Here is a 25,197-nt window from a genome sequence, read left to right as displayed (position 1 = left end):
TACATTGTTTAATTTTGATTCGTTCAAATGTCACTCTGGAACCTTTGTGTATGGCCTGTGTGACAATCACTCAAATGTAAGTTTTGAAAGGAACTGTCTCACTTGGATTCCTCACATTTTTCTCATGCCAGTATCTTGAATAATAATATGGAAATTCTATTAAAATTAACATTACCCCTTCACTTTTCTAAGGGCTAACTCCATGGAAATTTGAAGTCAGTACAGTCAGTATTTGGAAACGTACCTAGAGCATAGCATATGGAAAAGCACTGCAAATTCATTATATCACAGGAAAGTACATTCAGTTGCCAGTTCATTAGGTTCACTGACCGAAAGTGCAGTTGTGCGATAAATCCTATAAATACTTTGGACAAAATAAAAGACGCACCTTTCTAATGCAAGCTCTGCAGACCGTACAGATGAGTCAACACCTTTCCAAAATGGGCTCAACACACACTGAGCTTTATTTTCATGAAGGTAGGATTTATCGCAGGACTGTTGTGCATTAGTCTGCATCAGATTTGACTATAAACTGGCAGCTGAGTGTACTCTTTTAGAAAGAACAACCTGAGTAGTTGATGGAACATTTGAAACGGAGCATAACAGAGCGGGGTTGACTTGATCTGTTTGATAAGATTACTATCTAATCCATCCAAAACACTGTAATACATAAAAAAGATGGGATAGGACAAGGATGATGTAGATAAAGCAGTAAGCCTGAGTATGACTCTGGAAGTGAGCAGATCAGCAGGGAGTAGACGGTGCCAATAAAGAATCCCATATGGAATAACATCCAGAATTAAATGTGTCTCCAGAGAGAGTAATGAAATGAGGTCTGTGTTTTACAATTGGATCTTAAACTGGGACACGTAGGCTCCGATTGACAGGCTGGCAATAAACAGATCAATGCAACAGACTGGAAAGAGGTGCATGACAATATAATATAATATAATAGATGTCAAATGTACTGGGAGCTACCCAAACACAGTCCTCACATTTTCTAATATAAACTATATAATACACCTCAACAATATTATTATAATAAAATACAGTATTATAGAGACACATGTACGTGTAGTGACAGCAGCATTAATATTGTAGTTTTCCCCGGGTGATGAGCAGCGTGGCTCCTCTGAAATAGGTCAAATTCACTACACATTAACCTTCACCCACATATGGGAATACTGTCAATCCAAATGTGGCTCTCACACGGATGCAAAGATTATTACTGCTGCCTGGTTTGGCTCTCTCCCTCTCTCTCTCTTTCTGTGTGTGTGTGTGTGAGATAATATTGCAGTGACACTGGAGAAGTGATTTCCATACGTGCAGGAGTGCTTACTGTCCTTTTCGACAGTAGGTTTAAAGGGATAGTAGCATTTTTTTTAAAGTGGGGTTGTATGATCTACAAACAGCCCCTAAGTACTTTAATTGCAGTAGAAGACTCTCTACACTCCTCCCGTTAGCAACGGCAGCCCATAGCCCTGCTCAGAGATTTACAACATACATTGTTGTTGATGGACCCAAAGAAACGGCCTATTTTCGTGTCCTAAAAGAGGTTTTACCTGTGTGTGTGTGTGTGTGTGTGTGTGTGTGTGTGTGTGTGTGTGTGTGTGTGTGTGTGTGATAATATTGCAGTGACACTGGAGAAGTGATTTCCATACGTGCAGGAGTGCTTACTGTCCTTTTCGACAGTAGGTTTAAAGGGATAGTAGCATTTTTTTTAAAGTGGGGTTGTATGATCTACAAACAGCCCCTAAGTACTTTAATTGCAGTAGAAGACTCTCTACACTCCTCCCGTTAGCAACGCCAGCCCATAGCCCTGCTCAGAGATTTACAACATACAGTGTTGTTGATGGACCCAAAGAAACGGCCTATTTTCGTGTCCTAAAAGAGGTTTTACCTGTGTGTGTGTGTGTGTGTGTGTGTGTGTGTGTGTGTGTGTGTGTGTGTGTGTGTGTGTGTGTGTGTGTGTGTGTGTGTGTGTGTGTGTGTGTGTGTGTGTGTGTGTGTGTGTGTGTGTGTGTGTGTGTGTGTGTGTGTGTGTGTGTGTGTGACTGTGTCTCTGTGAGTGAAGCGCACACACACCAACCCATGGACTGGAAGGTGAAGAGCACTATCTCTTCCTTCATCATTTCACCTGTCTGAGTTTGAACAGTGCACTCTCATCTACACTGACTTGTTTTCCATCCCTGCCTGTTATGACTGTGGAAATGACTCCAGGCCTGACTTCAGTAGAAAAACCCATTAGGAGTCTTTCCCCACAACCCTCTGCCCTGAATAAACAGGAACATCTGGAGCTTCCCTGCCCCCCACTTTAAGGCTGGCAAAGGTGCCAGGAATCTGTTTGTCTCTCACAGATTGGATCTTCTCTCTTTGCTGCCTCTGATAATGGGCTGTGATCTGTCATTTCTGATGCAGACGCTACACAAGGAGAAAATACTTATAGCAGCATCATGAGTAAGCTGAGTCTTTATACAGTCTCTTTAGCGCTACTGCATTTTTATTCCTGCTGTTGTCTTGACAACTCATTAATCCAGACTCTGCTCCAGCATCAGCAAACCTTACTGTAACTCTCCTTGTCCAAATGATAAAGTGATTTATAATGAAAAGTGCAAACACACATGTTTTTCATGGACTTAACCTTCACCTCATAGATCTTTGATGTTAATCAACTATAGTCCATTAAACTGTAAGGAACCAGAAAGAGATATCAGAGCACTGACCTGGAGCAGCAATATCATATTGATTTGTATGAGGTTCCTTAACAAGAACATCAGTTATCTCATTGCTCTGCATATCGGAAAAATAGCTCTGTTATACTGTAGCTTTTCACCACTGGTATCTGTCCTCTGCACTTACTGTCAGTCAGTCCATCCCCTGGTCCTCTGGTCCAGAGCAACATACCTTAACAAGCACTGGAAAGACTGTCTGTGAGCAGTTGCACAACGACTCCTCAGGTTCCTGGTGACTCCCTCACATGTTGTGTAACACGGCCATTGGGCCAAAATGTCTGGTTGTATACAACAGGAAAATAGGAATCTAGAAACCAGAGAAATCATGGAATTTACTGATCTATGGTCCCCAGATAATGAATCCTTTCAACACTGGACTAATTCCCTTTAGCAGTGTACAAATGCCAATATTGTCAACACTGCATATTATATCTCATAATCTGGTAGATGACTACCATGACATTAGCACATCATGGCCTACAGATTCATTCATTTACATCATAGTCACATCTTCAGATTTAAAAGAACTCACTAAGGCTCCTTTGTTTTTATGCCATGTCTACAGTTGCTTCCATTTCATCGAAGTCAAGTCATTTTGGCAAATTGGCCTATTGCTATAATCCCTATAGTTTTAGGAGTAAATTTGTTACCTTTAATTGTCCGTGCAAGCTATTTTTAGAATGACGGAGCAGCGAGCTGCTCAGAGCTACGCTACAGAGGCTCATGGAATTTCTTGGTTTCATCAAATGCACAATCCAACGACTCCAAAACGCTCTGGTGGACAAGTTGTGACCTGCACATTCACCACGCTATGAGATAATAACACAACGTTACCAGACAGAGTTGTTTTAGAGGTAAATTCATGCAAAACCGCTGATCCACGTTCCCGTTGGGGCCAGTTTTTCTGTATTTACCTCAAAAACAACTCTGTCTCATAACATTATGTTATTATCTCATAGCGTGGTGAATGCTCAGGTCACAACTTGTCCACCAGAGCGTTTTGGAGTTGTTGGATTGTGTATTTGATGAGTTTGATTAGCCTCTGTAGCGTAGCTCTGAGCAGCTCACGGCTCTGCTCCGCCGTTCTAAAAATATCTTGCACCGACAATTAAAGGTAACGAACCTGCTATGACTATAGGGATTATGATAATGGGCCAATTTGCTACAATCTTGAACTATCCCTTTAAAATTCATTGTATTATATCTTCTTAATCATATAAGTACTGTGTCAAATGTCCCTACTAAGTTTTGTTTTCTTTATGTAAATGTCTCTTTTGGCACCACAGTGAACATTTGATTTATTTGCCATTGGAAAGTGGAACATTAGACCTGTCTGATTCTTCTCCTTCTTGGATTAATTATTGTATTCTTCCATGTCGTTCCAAGCACATCACATAAATGATTGGAAGATCAGTATTCTAGCAGCACAAATCCAAGGTTCAGACAGTCACTGTCTGGAATGGAGAAGTCCTTGGCCACGCAGATGGTCTGGCACTTGGCTTGGCCCTGTTCACTGTCTAGGTTTGTTGTTTTTTTTCACGCTCTCCATCCCTGCAAGAGAGACAGAGTAAGAGAGAGAGAGATAGTGAGAAGATGCAGGGGAGAGAGAGAGAGAGAGAGAGACAGACAGTGATAGATAGAGAGGGTAGTGATACCAGAAGAGTGTTCAGTCCATCTGGTTGCTGACATAGTTGAGCAGGATTGCCTGGCATACTGAATCTCTCTGTCTGAGCTTCAAAGTGTTGTGCCTCATCCAATTTGGATGAACAAGTCACTTTTAACCAGACTTGTGAAAAACTGACAAATGCTTTGTATGAAGACGATCAGATAATTCAAAATATCACAGACGACTCAGTGTTTGAAATAGTTGAATTGAATGATTGGTTGATGCTTCTAATGAAGAAGAGTGGTAGCTGCATGTCTTTGCTATAGATAAGGTAGGATGTATAGTCCATTTTTCACAGCAGACATTTGACTTAGCACAAAAATGAAGTCAGTTAATTGTCCCAGTATGACGGTGAAACAGCGAGCCAGCATGCACAATACTGAAACTAAAGCTGCCACCTGTAATTAAGCCATCAGTGGTTCTTATTATTCGTACCTGAGCTTTGCCTACACTGACATGTCAAAACATCCTCTGTGACAATGGGTAGTTATGCACCGGTACTGCACATATTGCTTTGATTCAGCTGCTCAAAGGAACATACTGGTTCTCTCACTTTTAGGGATGGATGGTTACCTGACAACTGATCATCCCTCTGTCTGCATGAGATACTGTAGATCTGTGTGTGTATGCAGTGGTAATCCAGTAGAGTGGCACTGCTTTGTTTGCATACACAGACGCATGGACACTGCAACACACTTTATGCCTGTGTTAAGGTCTAGCTAGTAGAAAGACTGAACTCCAAATGCACAGACAAACTGGTTTAGAGGGTTTATTACAACAAATAAAGGGGGAAGAGGGGCAGAGTGGAAGGAAGACTGAGACGAGACAGGGAAGCAGGCTGGGTATGGTATGGCTGCAGGCCGAGGGAGAGAAACAGCAGGTAAAAAACCAGGAGCAAAAAACATCAGAAGGAGCACACACACACACACACACACACACACACACAGACACATACACATACACACACTCACACACACACAACAACCAAAAAACAAGTGGGCAGAACAGTTACCACGAGTGGATTAACAACTGGCAGCGAGTGGAGGGAGAGAGCAGTCTATAAGCTGCAGGTGTGTCAGGAGGTCCGGTGGGGGATGAACAGTGAATAGCCAAGCCCAGCCTGCACACACACACACACACACACACACACACACACACACACACACACACACACACACACACACACACACACACACACACACACACACACACACACACACACACACACACACACACACACACACACACACACACACAATGGGAAACATAGAAAGGATACAGAAGGACAGGGGAAATGGAAACACATAGGGAAAAACCCTAACCCCCTGCCCAGTTTCTTATTTCTTACTTAAAGGAGACATATTATGGAAATATCACTTTTTGAAGGCTCTTTAACATATATTTAGGTGTTTGTCTTGCCTTCTGCCCCCAAAATGTGAGAATTGACAAAACAATCTGTAATGTTCAGGCTCCCTATGAGCTGTTCCCTCAGGTGTCTCCCAGTGATGTAACTAGCTTTTGAATTTGCATAACCCTAATTCTACCTGGTACCAGTAGAAGGGGCGGGGCAAGCAGTGGTTCATTTGCATTTAAAGGGACAGGCACTGAAAGCAGCCGTTCTGAACAGGGCTGTTTAGAGAGGATGAAAAGAGCTGTGATGTTTGATCCTTGGGGGATTTTGACCAAAGCATGTCACAGACATGTCTTTAAGACACCTGGGAACTATTTTAATTTGTGGAAAGGGGGATAATATGTTTCCTTTAAGGCAAAAGAACACAATGTCAAACTCAAGGCCTGGGGGCCAGATCCAGCCCGCGATACATTGTTATGTGGCCTGCAAGAAGAAAATTTCACATTTCTATTATTACCTGCCCACCGGTATAGCGCTCATATTACTCACACTACTCACACTACAAATCCCATAATAAATCCCATAATGCTCCTTGTGTGATTGAGTTTGACACCCATGGCGGCTCAAGTCTCAGCATGACAGCAGCAGTCTGGGTCAAATGCCCAATCAGCAATCACCATGAAGCTGTGAAATGCAGTATGTTAAGAGATCTGAAGGACTCACTCACATCACTCCTCAGAGCTGTTTCTGTGCTCCTTTACCTCACTGATGGGTTTCAATATTTTGATGAAAGTGCTGCTTCATCTCTCTCTCCTGCATTTTTTTTGGGCTCAGCTCCATTTACCTTTTCTCAATCTGAACATGTGCCAGAGCAATTTCATTTCAGAGCTGATGAGACCTGCGTACTGCTCCATAAATCAACTTTCATTAGTGTTGCCTCTGTTCAAACAGAGGTTCACCACATGAAGAGCATGTTGTCCCTTAGCAAACTGCAGTAAGAGCAAATGACTGCAGCAGTGTATATAGACACAGAAAAGCCATGCAACACTTAGTAACAATGCAATTATTTATCCACAGGGATGAGGATGCAGCATGTGACAGCTCACTAGTGTTGCAGAGATAAAATGATGAAACTTTTTTTCCTCTTAGACACTGATATTTTAACCAGAGTCCTTAAATCGTGAAAATATCAATATTTATCTCCAGACAGTTGTCTCAGTGTGTGTGTGTGTGTGTGTGTGTGTGTGTGTGCTGCAGAGTGCGCAGGTGGTTTGACAGAGGGGAGTTAATCTCTGTCCCCTGCTCCTCCTCCCTGTCTGCTTTTTTTCTTTTGTTTCTTTAAATATTTCATCATTCTGTCGGTCTGCCCCTGCTCTCTCTCCCCTCTCTTCTCTCTTCTTATCCTCTCTTTCAATTTGACTCTCTCATCCTCTTTTTAAGGCTGTGGCCTCCTTCCCTTTATCTGTATTTATCTATTGTCCCTGTGCCTCATACGTCCTCTTGGGGTTCTCTGTCTTTCCCTTCTGGACTTTCGCCCCCCCCTCTGTCACTCGGGGTGTGGGGCCCAGATCACATCATTATGCTCCAAAAAGCATGTGGCAGACACTCCTGGGGGAAAAGCAAAAGCAAGCACAGGGGAGATTATTAATTTAGACCTTTCTTCAGGTTCTTGGACGACTGACCTTTTTAAGTAAAAGGAAAAAATGTGTCTCTGATTTCTGTTTGAATGTGAGATATTGCATGTATACCCGTATTAATTATATTGCCTGGATAATAACGCTGCTGACAACAAACTCATTTTACACTGGATGGCTTCCGGACACCCACTCCTCCATGTTCTTGTGCTGTGATAAGAGCCCTTCTGCTGGGTCTCTGTGTCTCCTGGCCTTGAGTGGTGGGCTCTTTGCACCATTACCGATGCTTAACGGGGCTGGCTTAAGGCCTGAGAGCTGCCATTAGCTGAGCTTCTGCATCTCCTGTCATTATCACTGACTAATACCCTATCATCATGAACACACCACAGCTCCTGCAGCATTGGCTGCTATTTCACCAAGCTTCCGTCTCTGACTGTATAGAATGTAAACTAGATTTAACATATGTTGTTATTAACATATCAACAAAGATGGATGAGTTTCATGATCGAGTTACCGTGTACTCACTACTGTCAATAGGGGTCAGTGCAGTTTTCAACCACCAAGCAAGCTGAAAGATTATTTTATTAAAGGGACAACTAGGAGTTTCTCCAGCAACAGAACGAAAAATTCCACAACAATAAAAAAGTCTCATATTAATGTGGATGAATCTACGTTACCACTTGTTAATGGGCCCATTTTCGATAAATATATTGTTTTGTCTCTATGGTTATTTTGTTATTATTAGTGGTGGAGGAAATGCTGGGCAAGCCAACCAGCGTTTCTTTACTTTCGGTTTCGTGGCGAGTCATGAGAATAACGCGGCCAAATCGCCATTTATGGTCGGAACTACGACGGTATCTGATCGTCTTCGAACCTCCGACTTTAATTCTTGATGAATGAAAACATGAGTCTGTCTTGCGCCGGTCAAAGAAATTCACGGTGCGCGGAGGCTCATAAATGTAGTGTGAAAACGCTTCGCTTTTCCAAAACTCCTAGTTGTCCCTTTAAAGTATGAGCAGGTTTCTTTCTTGTTGGTCTCAGTGATTTTTCAACAAACTTCCTGGCTGCCCTTTGGTATTAATCTTCTCTGTGCTATAGCCAATGCATGTCAATACAGTAGCTATACATGTACGTCACGGCGTTGAGCTATAGCACTACTGTGACATCACAACAAGCTCACAATTCAAATGCTACCATGTTAATATTTAGCAGGTATATTTTGTAACATGTTCAGAATCATAGTTTAGCAGATGACTGGCAGTGTCATTAGTTTTTCAGGTATTTGCTTATGAACCAACACATTTCTGACCTGACTATACCGAACAGTCACTGAAGTTAATCCTGAGGAGCTCATGTATGAGTTCATCCATCAGTTGAAGAGTTATCTCAGTGGAAAACGAAAATATATACCAGTAATCTTCAAGGTGGCACTACAGGCGCTGCAGCTGCATTTACCGTGCGCCCCTGTCTGTATTTGAACCTGTGTCTGTCTATGTGCGGGCAGAGATGAGATATGGGGCCCTAGTTTCGTCGACCAGGTGAAGTCTAACGTCAGCGCAGCTTCGCCACGCCAACGGGGTGTGGCCCAGGTCCATTTCGCAAGATTCGTGGGCCGCGCAGTCAGACTTACGCCAGCGCAATCCCTCCCCTCGTCCCTCCCACCGGCGCAAACGGCAAAGAGGGAGGAGAGAGGGCGGAAGGGAGACAGGAGGAGGAGAGAAAGGCGTGGAGTGGGTTTGACACAGCCGAGTCAGATCTTCACCAATCAAAGGAGCTCCTCTCCTCACCTTTAACTGCGCGGCGGGTGATGCGCGCTGCAAGTTTGTCATTTTATACTTTGACATGGACGGAGGAAACAGCGACGCCAGAGGCCGAACCTCTCCCCGGAGGAAACAGCTGTTTCCCCGGAGGTCCGAGCTCAGAGTGACCAATAATGAGTTTACTAATATACTTAACCAGGATTGATCTGATACACTGAGAACCCCTACGCAATCTAAGAAACAACAACTAATAAACTAATAAAGAAACTCACATTTATTCAAACCCTGTGTATAAGATCAGAGGTGTAGGCTACACTAATCACAACATAAACACACACCATGTGGATGAAATCAGCAAGGACGCGCTCTCTCTCTCTCTCTCTCTCTCTCTCTCTCTCTCTCTCTCTCTCTCTGTCCTCCTCTCTCTCTCTCTCTGTCCGTCTCTTTTTTTCTCTTTTTTTCTCTGTGATAGAGATGCTGAGTATACTGTAGTAGGCTATATACTGACTATCTGATACCGAGGCAGTGGTGGTGGACTAAGAGAGATGATGATTTGTGTTTTGTTTTTCATTACGGCTGCGTGATGCGGTCGCACGTGCTTATGAATGAATAAGTAAATAAATAAATACAGCGATCATCACAAGGGCAGAGTGGTATCTCAACACGGCAGCGACATGCAGTCATCCACCCTCAGTCCTGCTTGGGACATCCACAGCTGCTTTTCAGTGCCAGTTCGTCCCTGCTGTGTTAATTCAGGTGGAGTTTCCTTTACGCACCGACAGCCTTTGATCTCTGCTTTGATCTGACGTCAGATGTGACGGGACAATCTATATAGATATAAATTCACGTGTTGATTCCGTTAGTTGCATTAAATAGTGGTTATTGTGGATATTTATTGCATTGAAATGTGTCTGGAACTGTGGAGATCTGCCTGTGAGGTCTTGGTGACGTGTGTGCACTGCAGGTCAGTCAGCCAAACTTGCACTGCACCTGCTGCGCTCCGCGCTGCGCTGAGACTAGACCTGGTTGGAGGTGGCGAGCTTTCAGCGCAACTTCGGCGGGACATTTTCGGACGAAACTTCCACTGCACCAAGCTGAATCTGTGACGCCTCCCCCTGCTGCGCGGCCACGCCTATCTCAGCGCAGCGCGATCTGCCAATCTTCCAATCTGACTTTGCGCTCGGCTGCGCTGGTCGAAACTTGCATTAGACCGGCTGCGCTACCTTGCGCCACCTGCGCTGCGCCAGCAAACTAGGGCCCATGGTGTTTTTTTTAATAATCATGCTAGCGTTTCACCATCTCTCATCTGTCAGCTGTCAGCCTCTCAACCTGCAGCCTCTCTCGCGTGCGGGCGCACCGCACGTAAACACACGTGAGGAGAAAAAAAAATTTTTTTTTTTTTTCTGTTAGTGAGAAACACTGATCAAGCTGTGCGTACGCACAACTCTGCGCAATATTCCATTGATAAATCACACCGGACCCAAGAATGGTGCGGACATGAACACACCTCATATTCCATGATTCCACCCCCAGAATGCCTCAGCACAACCATATGTGGTCAGCACAATTAAGTAGCCATGTGCGCTCTGGAGCGGCAACAAATTAACAACAAAGACAACGGGGGCGGAGAGCTTGATTCACCCGGAATGATGCTTCGGCGGACCTGCCCTCGCTTTTGAGGTCGGTTCTTACAGTCTGTTGTGAGGAAAAATGCCTGCTGTCCAGACAACTGTGTTTTTAATTTTTAATTTTTTTTTTTTGTTCTTCATCACGCGATCGACCCAAATGTCTTCGCGATCGACCGGTCGATCGCGATCGACGTAATGAGCACCCCTGGTTTAGAGGCTTTGTAATGCAGGGCTGTACTGTAGCTTTACACCCCCACAGTCTGTCACAGTTGAGCTCATGCTACTTCTACTTGAGGGGCTGACGTGAATAATAGGAAGTTGTTGCCCTTTAACCCAACTCTACTGTTCACTTTAATGTGATGCGTTACAGATGAGCCTGTGTGTGTATTTAAACTCCAGAAATAATACAATAGACATTAATAGGCAAGTTAATGGTGAGTGAGTGAGTTGCAGCAGCTCCTGTGATTTCTCTTTTCAACTGATTGAAATTAATGCAGTTTCAAATAAAAGATTACCTTTCCAACATTCCTGAACTGGCCATGTGGAAAACCTGACAAAAAGCCAGATGGACTGATTCACTCTGGGCTGCAGGAGCAGGTGTGTTAAATCTATTCTCTCCTGTTTTTAGTTTATTCCATTTGCCACTTGCCCACAGCTGCAGCAGCCTGCAGTGCTGCTTGTGTCTTTTGTTTACATTTTTGCATATGTAACGCTTTAACCAAACATTGCATGCATGTTCTGTCTGCCTCAGACACTGTGTAGATTATAGTTTAAACTGATTGTGATGATTTTTTGTGAGCTAAGATTGTAAGCCAAGTCATGACATTCCAGTAGCATTTTTCTATGGTTTGCTTATTCGAATATTTGTTTATTCTCTTGTAAAAATCACAAAACCCATTTTTTTTTTTTTTTAAACAGTCGAGAGATTGTCTCATGGCACAGAAAAAAACTCCAGGCCCATAAAGGTTTACAAGCACAGCAGCACAATGACATATGTCATCCTGGAATTGGCTTTATCCATATCCATATATTCAACATTTAAAATGGATTATCTGTGGAGTCTGAAATGTTTACAGCACTGTTGTTCCAGACATTAGACATATTTCAGGTAAATATAGCACCTCATTTTTATCCGAAGGTGAGAAGTGAAGTGTGCAACAGACAGACAGAAGATATTAAAAGTGTCATCGGTCAGTCAGTCTTTTTGAAACTGTAGAAGTAGTTTTAACTCTTTACAATACATGCATTTCTGTGCAAAATACCCCAAGAATCTGTAGATCCAATCAGAGCTTTGTAAGATTTTATACAAAAAAATCTTATATGGATATGATCCAGATTTTTGCAGACGCCTAAAAAGGAAAACCCCAGATACTTGGGTATGTTGCAAGCAATCTCAGAAGTGCTAAATCTTTAGAAAAATCACATAGGCTACTGTTGTTAATAGTCTGATGGATTTTATTTCTTTAAATGACTGATAACTTGGCTGTGGGCTGCCATGCGGTCAGAGATGTTGGCTGTCAGCTGATGGCTCGTAAAATGCAAATACTTTATTCTTCTAATCACCAGCTTCACGGAACACAAAGGCCTTTTATAAGCACCACTGCACCATCAGACATTGCTATAGCAGTGTGGAAAATATCTCAGCCCTTCCAGCCAAGCTGTGACACTTCCTGTGTGAGTCAGGAATAGAGTGGCCACTTCACACTGAGAGAATTTTTTTTTATTATTATTGCAGAGGCAGCCAATAGGACGTCTCTCTTTTTGTGATATTAACTCCTAGCGGAGATGGGAAGTCATCATAAATGACTGTACAGTGTCAGTGCCAAGGGAGAGGGGGAAAGACAGAACATGGCATGGTGGCTTGACAGGGCTTCACTATGTCTGAGCGACAAGACATGGTTTGGCTTTTGTATCTATTGAATGTGAGCTCAGATGGTCCTACTTCCTTACTTGGCACCCACACAGAGAAAATCCTGATTGGAATAGTTTTACCCATTGATTTGATTTGGTGGTGATTGAATGGCCTTTTGTGTCTCATAATGAGTCTGTGTGTTGTGTTGTCATTGACTATGTTCAGTTCAGGAAGAGAGTGGACGTTTGACTGCAGCTGGGACAACTGAAGAGTACAGTCAAGTAATGTTCCTCTTCCAAATAGTTGTTTTTATGAAAATAACCATTTTGAAGTGGATTTTTTGTTTTTTGTTGCAGTTCGACAGCTGGTTTTATATTTTGGTGAATTTTTTATACTGAAAATAAGATTTTCTGCTTTTAGGAAATTGGTTTAAAAACATTAGACAGAGACAGACTGAGTGAGCATCAAGCAGCAGCAGCAGCAGCAGGAGCAATGACTTAAGGCAAGACGGTAAAAAAGAAAAAGAAGAACTCAATAAACACACTGCTCTCTGGAGTGGTCTGCCTCACAGTCATACATGTATACTGGTACAAACAGACAAATTATGGTCAGACGTAGACACAGACACACGCGCACACACACACACACACACACACACACACACACACACACACACACACACACACACACACACACACACACACACACACACACACACCTACTCTACCACGAGGCCAGTGCAAACTGCCTTCACAGGGAACCTGCAGGGCTCCGCCTCCATTTCAAACACACAGACAATCATCAGGGGAAGCAATTTTCACTATAACACCTGCCTCACTGTATTGACCTGACCAGAGGCCGTCTCAGAAAATGTTGGCAAGATACCTCAGGGTTTGTCAGAGAGGAGCAGTCAGAGGTTTACTATTATCCCCATAGCTCCAATAAACCTTTAACTGTGCATTTAAATGTGGTTGAAAAGACACTTTAGGGTTTACATGTTTGTTGTGTAGTGTAAATAATATAGTCCTTACTTGGTAAGGAGGCTTAGTCACTGTGTTTTAATAAACTGTAATCGTTATTTCTAAAGAACTCATTTAGATACTAAGGAGCAAACACTGATGCTCAAATGAACTTCAGCTATTTCAAGTCTTGATTGCACCTTGTTGACACATTTCAGACCCTGGTAACATCATAATTGTAATATATAAATCAGACATAGCTAAAATAGGCTTTAGCACCAAGGGATGTTAAGATAACTATTACATACTCACAGATTAATTTGACACCTCCATACATTGAACAGTTATTAGCATAGAGACACATGCCTTTGGTGGGGAAGCCTGATCTTCACTCAAATACATTATGGAGTTCAAGTTTGTCTAAAAGACTGAGAATTGATGATAGGGTCATTAAATCTAAGGCCTTGTCCACACCAACCGTGCTTTTGGAACCGGAGTCCAGGGTGAAGTTTTCGGCCGATTCTGGTTTTAGCAGTTGCGTGTGGATTTGACAGTCGTGATTGTTTCCATTCAGCACGCGCTCAGCTCCTCTACGCACCTCTGTAGAAGTTGTTAGCTAGAGTTGGGGAGCATACATCAGTCCGACTGCCCAAAAGTCCGACGGCTCATTTCTCCGACTACTCATCCTACAGTGTTAAGGTTAGGTTTAGGGTAAGGTTAAGGGCTAGGGCTACTTAAGTCGGAGGTCGGACTAATAGACGCAAAAATAAAGAAATGTATGGTTAGTGTATGTATCGTCTGACAGACGTCATGCGCCCGCTAGAGTTAACGTTAGCTTGCTAGCTAATATGGTAATGTCCTCTTTTCTGTGAGGAAAGTCGGCAGATTTTTCACAGTAGCCTACTGCGCTATGAAGACAGCCAAGATATCCTCATACTTTGAACAGTATCCCAGTCTATACTTTCCTAAATTTTCTGAACTTAATATTGGTTTGCTATCTTTACTAGCCTAGTTCTACCTCACTGTCAGTCCAAACAAACGATTCCCGCCTGTGAGTCACCATTGTTGCAAGTGTTTTGCTTTTGGTGCTTTCCCTTTCCCGTATTAAACTATTTTGATTGTTAAAACAGCCTTTCCATTTTACCTTACATTGCCACCTATTGTATTGTACTGTGGCATATGTATTACATGTGCATTGCATCACTTGGAAGCGTATTTTACGGTTGCGTGTGAGATTTATTACACCATTTGTGTGGACGCGTGATTGTATTTAACAAAACTTTGGTTGCAAAGACAAGGCCTAAGTTGGCAACACTGCCTGTTTGCGCCAAATCATTTTTGAAAGTGAAGCAACCAATTTGGAAAATCTAACTCTGGGCCATCCAACCAACGGTGCAACTTCAGCACTCGGTCACACAGCATTCAGCTGACTGATGGTTTAACTTGATTACTCAGTCAGTCGGTCAGTCAGCAACAGACCTGTTTACAAGGCTGTGGCCCTGCTGCTGCTGCTGCTGCTGCTGCTGCTGCTGCTGTCCAACCAGGAGAGGTAGAGATAAGAGATTAAAAGAAGGAGGAAGGGAGAGAAAAAACTAGTAAACAAGCAGTGGGTGAGAAAGGAAGGGCGGTGAATGTCTACTGATCTAACACGTATACTCTGCTGGTATAGAGACAAACACAGTGAGAGAGACAGAGGCCAGTCTGAGTGGCAGGATGGGAGAGAAGAGTAAGAGCAGGAGAGGGGAGGGGAGGGGAGGGTGTGGGTGGGGGGGGGTAGTAGCCCTCCAGCTATCAGTACTAGTAGGAGGAGAAGAGGGTGGGAAGACGGCGTTTAAAGGGGAGGGGGGAAAACATGAGAGAGAAGGAGGTAGAGCACACACATGCCGCCTGCTTGGATTTGAAGGGAAAGGAAGGAAGCGCAGAGATCCTGGCGGTTCCCTCAGAGAGGAGGGTGGATGTCTGCAAAGTGAGAAGGCCACACTGTGCTGTCACTGTCAGGACGCCGGGAAGGTAAGGGGACATTTTCAATAAGGTGATAAGTCGAGTGCTGTGAGGAAGTGTATAGTTATGGAAGGGATGGGGTATCCTGAATTCAACTTCGTACTGAAACATTTTAATGCTGAAAATGTGCTTTAAAAAGTCCAGAAGGCCTCATACTGTGTCACCCAGAGAGAAAACTCCAGCTTACACTCAAGACGCCCAAGTCTTATGATCTGCGTTGGTAGATGCAAAAGTCATTCCCTCTTTTATTGCTGTGTTTTTCAGTATGTTTTCATGCACACTGACTCACTGTGTGTGCGTGTGTTTCTCTGCTGCAAACACTCATGAGATAAGGAAGACACAAACACACATTGACAGACATCCTCTCTGTGCCGTACGCCAGCGACCGATGAATGAGCATCCTTGTGATGGGGGCTCAAAGCAGACGAGTCTCCTCTTTCCCCTCGCCTCTGAGCGGCCCTCAGGCCACTTTCTGCCGCTCTTCTGTTCTACATTAATTCTTTAACAAGTTGCCATTATACAACTCATACAGACACGGCTTCAGATCAGTCGATCCCGGATTTGAATGGGAGAAGGGCGGATCATTTATATGCTTCATATGACCAGATCTCAGTAGAATCACATCTGTTTTGTAAATGCGCGTATTTTGCCTGTGTATGTTTCATTCCTACGGTGCATCACACAAATGTCGTGGCTATTTTTCCATGATCAAACAAACTTGAAATAATAATAATAAAAAAAAGCTGCACCATGGGAACAAAACTCTCTATGTAAAGAACATTGTACGGCGTATGTACTATTGTTTAGAGAAGAAATTACCCACACTCACCATTTTCTCCAGTCTGGTTGGAGACGGAGAGGGACAGGGAAAGACAATGGCAGCAGCATGGTCAGGGGATGTTTGTATTTGCATGCATAGGCTACACTGCTCCCTTCCACCCCCCCCACCCTCCAGTCCCCCTCTGTAACTGAGGAACAATGCTGAATAGAGGATTGCCTGATGTCATCCGTCCTTACTGCCACTGATCTGACTGAGAATCACACATTCCCAGTTCCATTTGGTGGAGCGATCCAGTCTCCTTCAGCCGTGTCATAAACAGACTGAGAGAATGTCCATATTGATTAGTGAGAAATTCCCACCACTTCTTTCCTCATGGGCCGAAGGTCATTTGAGATCCACTTCCTGTGACTGAGTCAACCTTTCAGTTGTTATGCAGAGCGGAGCGGTAGAAAAAAACAAAAGCTCCATCAATGCGTTCTTGTGGTGAAGTGACCAACAAAAGAAGCATCTTGAGTCAAACATAACCACTTCTCTTTTGTTGTGTGCAGTGGCTTGCAAACAATGGCTGCCTCTCTGTTCCACAAGATCTTTCTGAAGTAAAACTGAGTGACAAACAACAGGACATACTGTGGTGCGCTGAGCTGCTCGGAGATTAATCTGCCTCGGTTTATACACTTGTCTTTTTGTGATCGTGTTATTTGGAACAATCTTATTCCTTCACACATTAATCACTGGCTCTGAGGCAGAGTGAAATAGTGTCAAAACAATTTTCACCCTTTAAAAGTCTCACTCCCATGACCAGTTTGGACAGCTTCCCACAACTGCATGTGTGACTGTTATCATGTCTGCACAGATGGGACAGCCCACCCTGCAACTGTGGGCTTGGTACAAGGGAATGTGCCATTAGCCTTTACTGATTCCTTCTAGACAGTCATATACATCACGCCCAGTGCTGGAGAATACTTAGACAAACAAGCAGCATGTTTCCTTGTTTGTTTAACTTGGTTACCTCATCCTGCTGTGTTCTTCTGCCTACACACAATGACAAACGTGCTACTCAATTAATATCTACACACTAACCTAACCTCTGAGAGAAAAAGCACTGTGAACTTGACCACAGTGCAAACTGCAAGCACATTTACTGTCTTTCTTTCTTTCTTTCTTTCTTTCTTTCTTTCTTTCTTTCTTTCTTTCTTTCTTTCTTTCTTTCTTTCTTTCTTTCTTTCTTTCTTATTCCCTGGTTGGATAGGAGCAGGGAGAAGATACTTATATCTATATCTTATATCTTATATCTTATACTGCCTGCTCCTCACTCAATACGCAGTAGTTATTCTGAAATAATCTGTCAGTCACTGAGCAACCGTTTTACAATGAAGTAAACAAAACAAACAAAAACATACAGTAACAAACAAACAATGTTTCAATCTGAAATTTTTTGCATTAATAAAAAGAGTTTGTGATTGTTATTTCCTTTAGATTTTCTTGAATATCTTGAGATCATTACATTGAGAATTTTTACAAAGTAAACACAGACCAGGTATTCAAGGAGGACGTAATGAAAAAGAAATGTAATAGAAAGATTAGTAAGAAATTAATCAATTCATCAAATGACAGAAAATTGATTCATAATAATGACTGACTTATAAAGGTTCCAACTTGTGAAATATGAGTCTTTTTCTCACCATTGAAAGAGGACATATTATGGAAATATCACTTTTTGAAGGCTCTTTAACATACATTTGGGTGTTTGTTTTGCCTTCTGCCCCCAAAATGCGAGAATTGACAAAAAAATCTGTAATGTTCAGGCTCCCTAGGTTGAAATCCATGTGGTTTTACCAGCTGTTTTGAGAGGATGAAAAGAGCTGTGATGTTTGATCCTTGGGGGATTTTGACCAAAGCATGTCACAGACATGTCTTTAAGACACCTGGGAACTATTTTAATTTCTGGAAAAGGGGGCAGAATATGTCTCATTTAATATCATTGTGAACTGAACATATTTGGGCTTTGGGTTGTTTTTGGTCAAAACGGGCAGTATAAAAACATCTTCATGGGCTTCTGGCAATTGTGATGGACGTTGCTTTGATATATCGATGGACTGGTATAAATGCTTGTTTGTTTTTTTGTTCCTCTCAGATGTCATGGCGTCCGACGTACCGAAGCTCCAAGTTTCGAAATGTCTACGGGAAAGTAGCCAACAGGGAGCACTGCTACGACGGCGTCCCCATCACCAAGAACGTCTGTGACAACCACTTCTGCGCCGTCAACTCCAAGTTCGTTGCGGTCGTCACAGAGGCGGCCGGCGGGGGCTCCTTCATCGTTATACCTGTTTCCCAGGTAACCGCCACTGTTACACTGTCTGTCTGCTGTACATTACTATCAACTCTACGAGGAGTATTTGGGCGCGGTGCATTTTAAACCAGATGTACATAACATTTGTTCAACAGTCATATAATTCACAGTGGGTCGAAGCTCAAACTCGACAATGTCACTGAGTAATATGGCGTACATTCTTCTAGGGTTCAGACTGGACTTTTTTTTTCTGCAGCTTTATACATTTCTGTGGTTTCAGCTCCTTCGCAGCAGAATAGAATGTGAAGTTGGAGAGCTGTTTCCACATAAATGAAGCACAGACCCTGCTATTGCAAAGCACGCCAGCCTTACATCCTCCAGCCAGGATCTAAAGGCAAAGTTCAGACATGGTTGTGTTGCCAACAGGAGCACATAAAGGCAGAGTGGTACTGCCCATAAATACCACAGAAAAGCACTGTTGTATTGGAAAGTGTGAAATTCTGTTTTTGGATTATAGCAGAAGGGAATGTGTTTCACCTCACTCTTCACATCCAGCAACTAAATTCTGATTTATCGCTTTTGCTGAAATATTCATTATACAACTTTGCATTTATAAAGACATCCATTTGCTTTATGGAGGATACATCATGTTAAGCTTGTTTGATTTACCCTGGTGATGATGTGAGTATGTACAGCAGTTTTGAAGTTTTGTGCCTGTGCTTGTAGTCAGCAAGACAAATGTTCCCTTTTGGATGCTGATTATTGTTGCATTCTTTTATGTTCCCCCTGTATTAACAACAATGCAGCATAAATAATGGAGCTATAGATGTACAGTACTTTGCATCTCACTCCTCCTCATAAATAACATTGGAGGTCTGAGAAACCGTTAAGTGCTTTGCCTCTTTAAGAGAGACTCTGCCAGAGATTCTGTACTTGAAAAGCTCTTGGCTGCTGAGCAGGGTCAAGTCAAGCTGCTATCAGGCAGGAGAAGTATTCAGTAGGCTGAAGCAGAGAGACCGCAGCTACGTTTTACTGTAGTACATCACTGTGTGTGTGTGTGTGTGTGTGTGTGTGTGTGTGTGTGTGTGTGTGTGTGTGTGTGTGTGTGTGTGTGTGTGTGTGTGTGTGTGTGTGTGTGTGTGTGTGTGTGTGTGTGTGTGTATAAATTTGGGCAATTAGATAGTTAGTGTGAAGTGCTACAATGATGTCAGCCTTTTTTTCTTCAGATCTGAAACCATCCACAGCTGCCATGCTTCATTACATCATTTTATATACAGAGCAACTGTGTAGTTCCAGTATGTAGTCAGGGCCCACATCCTCACTTTAGGCTATATAACCTTTCATAAAGTCCTTTAAGAGAGAGGGTCTTCATTTGGTCCACCTCCTCTGCTTCACTGAGATGTGCCTCTGCTGAGAGTGCAGGCAGTCACTGCACAGCGCTCTTTGTTTATGAAACTCCTTTGTTTTGAGCTTTAGCATTTGAAGGAGAGTGGCACAGCAGCCCATAATGAAAGTAACACTGGCTGGCACAGTGTTCGTTTGGAAATGGTTGATTGCATAGACAGAAAGAGAAGGTCTCAGCAGCTGGGTTCACATATGGCTATTTGGTGGCTTGTTCCTCCTTTATTATATTTATATTGTATAGTGTCATTTAATTGTACAGGATTTATGGAAGAGACAGAAGTCGGTGATACAAGCGGTATTGAGGTAGTGAGTTGCTTTTTTCCAGTCACTATAATGACAATCAAGAAAAAGGCTAATATTAGTACTATCTGCTGATAGTAGAGGTAATTAAGGCAGTCATTTCCTGAATGTCAGCTTGGGGTCTTCGGTTTTTAGAGGGTTTAAAAATATCTTTTTGCACATTATCACCCACAGCAGGCTGACTAATAATTCTTGAAGTGAAGCTCATACTTTGACTGTGGTATTTTTTCATGCTGTGTAATGACTCTTTCCATGAGTCCTCCAAAGCCCATAACTAGATCGATTTCCTGCAAGTCAAAGTATTGCACTTAAGCATTTCCCGGGGTTTCTGCTGAGTTGACGAGTTCAGAAATGGTATTTATCATACTCAGCAGCGGCACAGATGACATCCTCTGAGGGACGGCGGCTGGCGTTCCATGCACGATGCTCTGATCAAAACAACAAATCAGCAAACCCATGTGACCCAGAAGGAGGAGCAGTTAAGACATAGCTCTTAGTTTATTTCATTCATTTTTGTCATCTTTAAAGGGCCATACCAGATATAGATTTAAAGTATATTACTTAAAGGGGTAGTTCAACATTTTGGCAAATTGTCCCATTGCCATAATCCTTATAGTTTTAGAGGTAGGTTCGACCTTTAATTGTCAGTGCAAGCTATTTTTAGAACGGCGGAGCAGAGCCACAAGCTGCTCAGAGCTACGCTACAGAGGCTAATGGAATTTCTTGGTTTCCCTTATCAAACTCATCAAATACACAATCCAACAACTCCAAAACGCTCTGATGGACAAGTTGTGACCTGCACATTCACCACGCTATGAGATAATAACAGATGCGCGTTACTGTCGGGGGCAGTTTTTCAGCAAGCAGTTTCTGCATTTGCCTCTAAAACAACTCTATCTCATAACGTTCCATTATTATCTCACAGCGTGGTGAACGTGCATGTCACAACTTGCAGCTCGCGGCTCTGCTCCGCCGTTCTAAAAATAGCTTGCACTGACAATTAAATGGCAATGGGCCAATTTGCCAAAATGTTGAACTATCCCTTTAAGCATATGATACATATTCTGCTAAATGTGTGTGTGTGTTGTTCATGCTACAGCTGTGGAAGGAAGTTTATCAAATGTAAATTAAATGGAGTTGAATCTTAAGTAGGTGGAGGTATGCTACACAGGTCGACGCCACCAGTCACACTTTGGATCAAATCAATGGCTGTCTGTCCTGTTTAGTAGATACCGTATCATCAGAAGCAGTCTGTGGTGTGCCAGTTATCTGAGAATAATTAGAACAGGTAGGACAATTACAAAAGACAGGAGAGACTGAGGTTTTGTTTGAAATATAACACAGATGAATTAAATTACTCCCCTTTCTTGCTTGAAGGCACTCTTACTCTTGTGAACGTTTAAAATGAGCCCCTTCTGGTTTCATTATATATCCACACACTAATCTGTGGTGGGTATGGCTAATGGCGAGACGTGAGCACGGCAGACTATTACGATGACAGCCGGCGAGACAGCCATATGGTTAGCCCCAGACGATGCCACCAGGCAGCGAGTGGAAGGAAGGACTACCGCTGGCACCACCTGTCACACGGCCCCGCCAAGAAGATGACACATAAGGTCACACACACCTCTCCTCCACCGCAGACAAAGACAGTGCAGAGGGCGTGGTGCTGTTTGAATCACTGCTACTACTCCTACTACTGCTACTACTACACTGTAGAATTACTAGTGTGGTGGAGCACGTACAGAGGTGTATGAATCATCTTCTTGATTATTATTGGCTAAAGCTGATGCTGAAGCATTTAGTTGATCAATGGTAAAACAACAATTTTGTCAAGTGTAAATCCTGTTAAAAGGGTTTTCTATGGAGTTTTTCCTCAGTGGATGTGAGGGTCTATGGACAGAGGATGTTGTTATGATGCCATGTAAAGCCCTTTGAGACAAACTGTTTGTAAAAAAAAAACGGGCTATACAAATAAAATTGCCTTGCCTTGCCTTGCCTTGCCTTTTGTCAATAATAAAAATAAATGAATAAAATATAGAAAGGATCTCTAAATGTATCTTTTGATTTTTTAGAGACTAGTGATTTGTATGTCATCACTCCATGATATTGTAATGGGCAGGTTTGTTTTTTTCCTATTTTATGATATTTTATGGAGCAAAACATTAATCAATGATGAAACTGTTAGTTGCCTCCCTATATGTTTCATTCACTGCTGTTGAGATGTTTTCTATCGATATTATCTATTATGTAGCCTCATTTTTCTCTTATTGTTGTCATTCTGTTTTCTTATTGTGCTTTTACTTCCATTCTTATTGAATATATCATTTTTCATTTCTTTCAAGCACATTAAACAACCTCTGTGTATGATAATGTGCTATACCAATACATTTGCATGCTATTATAAAACGGAAAGGTGAAATCCGGCGATCTGATTGGTTGTTAACCGTGGTATATTGAGCATATACCACGGCTACTATTCTAAAACCTTATCACAGCGCAGGCTATCACTCCGCGTCAGGCACGTATGACTGGTATGAATGGAAGTTGTTGTCATGTATCCATGACAACGGACTGTTGCCGTCCGTAGCAAAAGACAGCTGATGTTTTTAGGATGTTAAAAAACGGACTAAAGTAGTTGAATTCACATGTTTAAGGCGAACTTTCACCTCCGGGGAGGGTTAACAATGGTAGAGGGGACTGAGCAGTGACTTTCACCTGAAAAAATGCGGAGGAAAAGACGAGATGCAGAGCTAACTTGGAGCTAACGTCTGGAGAGGTGGGACTATTTTTTCACAGTGAGGCTATTTTATTGGATAATATGTATTTCTGGTTGAATAAAACTACATGAAATTGATTGCGTATCCCTCTTTTATATTGCCTTTATTCGTAACCGTTTTATAAAAGCAATATATCACTCCAGTCCGTGGTATATGCTCATTATACCACTCCAAGGGGGTTGTCGTCCCTCCGCTTCGCGTCGGGCCGAACAACGCCCCTTAGCCGTGGTATAATGAGCATATACCACGGCCTGTCGTGATATATTGCTTAAATATCTGTTACCTTGAATATAACTGCAACAAAGTGTAAGTGCTGCTCATCCAGAGTATTTTATTTTATTTTATTTTCAGTGCACTTGTTTCGTTGGCATGCACAGAAGGAAAAGGGCATTTCCAACATGGCAGACAATGCTCATATTCACAACCTAGCAGAGCATTACTTTGCTACAGTATCATGAACTGCCACTGTAGTGTGACGTCACCATAAACAAGGTCCTACTGTACAGTGAAACAGATGCAGCAGTGATCCAGTGACAGAGGCCAGATCACCTGACGGTCCCGGCCCTGCAGGCAGAGCAGACATGCATTTCAAATAAAAGCACCAGGCGCCTGCATTAGACCATTAACATGAGGTAAACCACAGCAGCAGAATATTCAATTCACTTGACTTACTAAGCATGACTCAGCGTGTTGCTTTCAGTTGGAAGAGAAGCAGCCGGGCCATATGGGAGAAGACGCCACAAAATCTTCTGCTATAGAAATGTTCAGCTAAGATGTACAGTCCTTTGAGTCAGCATCCAGCAGCAGAGGAGAAACTGGAGGAAACTAAATTACAGACGTGTATGGACAAAACACAATTACTCCTTCGGTTACTGTACCTCTGTTCTCTTAAAGGGATAGTTCACCCAAAATTCAAATTTCACTCATTATCTACTCACCCTCATGTCGACAAAAGGGCTGGGAGAATTTTCAGAGTCCTTCGTTCCTTCTCTGAGTAACGAGGGGGGTCCGTGCAGCAGTATTTGTCCATATAATGGTTGTGAATGGATACCAACTTTCTTCGTCCAAAAAGACACCAAAAAACATCCAAATACCTCCATACTGCTCGTCTGTAATGTCCCTCTTGTATTGAAGCCCCGACATGAGAAATTGTTCCGCCGGTCAGTGCAAATCACGCGAGATTTGCACTGACACAGGAAGGGCAGTGAACGGAGACACTGGGAGCTTCCACTACAAACAAGCTTAAAACATAGACTTATTTAATTTTTTTCGGAACAATTTCTCATGTCGGGGCTTCAATACAAGAGGGACATTACAGACGAGCAGTATGGAGGTATTTGGATGTTTTTTGGTGTCTTTTTGGACGAAGAAAGTTGGTATCCATTGACAACCATTATATGGACAAATACTGCTGCGTGGACCCCCCCCCCCCCGTAACTCAGAGAAGGAACGGAGGACTCTGAAAATTCTCACAGCTCTTAGTTGACATGAGGCTGAGTAGATAATGAGTGAAATTTGAATTTTGGGTGAACTATCCCTTTAATCGCGATTCCACATCATGACAGAGGAGCCATACTGCATTTTCAAAAGAATATCCCTCTGCATGCTGTTGGAATAGGTTGTGGCAGAAATCACAGAGCTTCAGAGGTGAGACACATTAGTCCAGATTGACTGGGTATTTCAGATCAATAGGAGTTGGTGGCAATCAGAGTGCTGTCTCTGGTGGACCGGAGCCTTTGGGACCTCACCAGCACATCTGTGCGTCACCGGCAGGGATCAGCAGTCTCAGGAAATGAGCTGCAGAGAGACAATGAGGCCTAATGTTGTGCCATTTTCCTGCCAGTTCATCCAGATAAATGTTAGTCACCGGTGGCTGTTCATCATTTTCTTTTTCTTTTTCTTTTTTTAATCTTTTTATTTTGTGGCACTCAAATTAAATCCAAGCTGGAGAGATTTATTTTGTTCATTTGATGTTCCATTATCATTTCCTCCTTAAACCTCGTGGGCTTCCTTAGCTTCCTTCCCATCAGACACAAATCCTTTGCAGGTAATTAGTTCC

At 42.7% G+C, this 25,197-nt stretch overlaps 1 protein-coding gene across 2 annotated transcripts in view; it reads left to right on the top strand.

The window, feature by feature from the left end:
• The window catches only part of coro2ba (coronin, actin binding protein, 2Ba), a 58,482-nt gene that overhangs the window by 16,868 nt on the left and 16,417 nt on the right, over nucleotides 1-25,197 (top strand). Inside the window, exons 1-2 of one of the 2 annotated variants that reach the window (XM_083995364.1) lie at nucleotides 15,496-15,592; nucleotides 18,499-18,699. In XM_083995364.1, the coding sequence (XP_083851490.1) occupies nucleotides 18,499-18,699 (201 nt within the window). In that variant the 5' untranslated portion in view covers nucleotides 15,496-15,592. Of the gene's footprint in view, nucleotides 1-15,495; nucleotides 15,593-18,498; nucleotides 18,700-25,197 lie in introns of those variants that run through there. The other variant, XM_083995363.1, reaches the window with a different exon arrangement.

The sequence above is a fragment of the Trachurus trachurus genome (genome assembly GCF_905171665.1).
Source record: "Trachurus trachurus genome assembly, chromosome: 3".
Lineage (NCBI taxonomy): Eukaryota > Metazoa > Chordata > Actinopteri > Carangiformes > Carangidae > Trachurus > Trachurus trachurus.
Note: the sequence above shows the minus strand (reverse complement) of the source record. Positions and strands in the feature narration are given on the sequence as shown.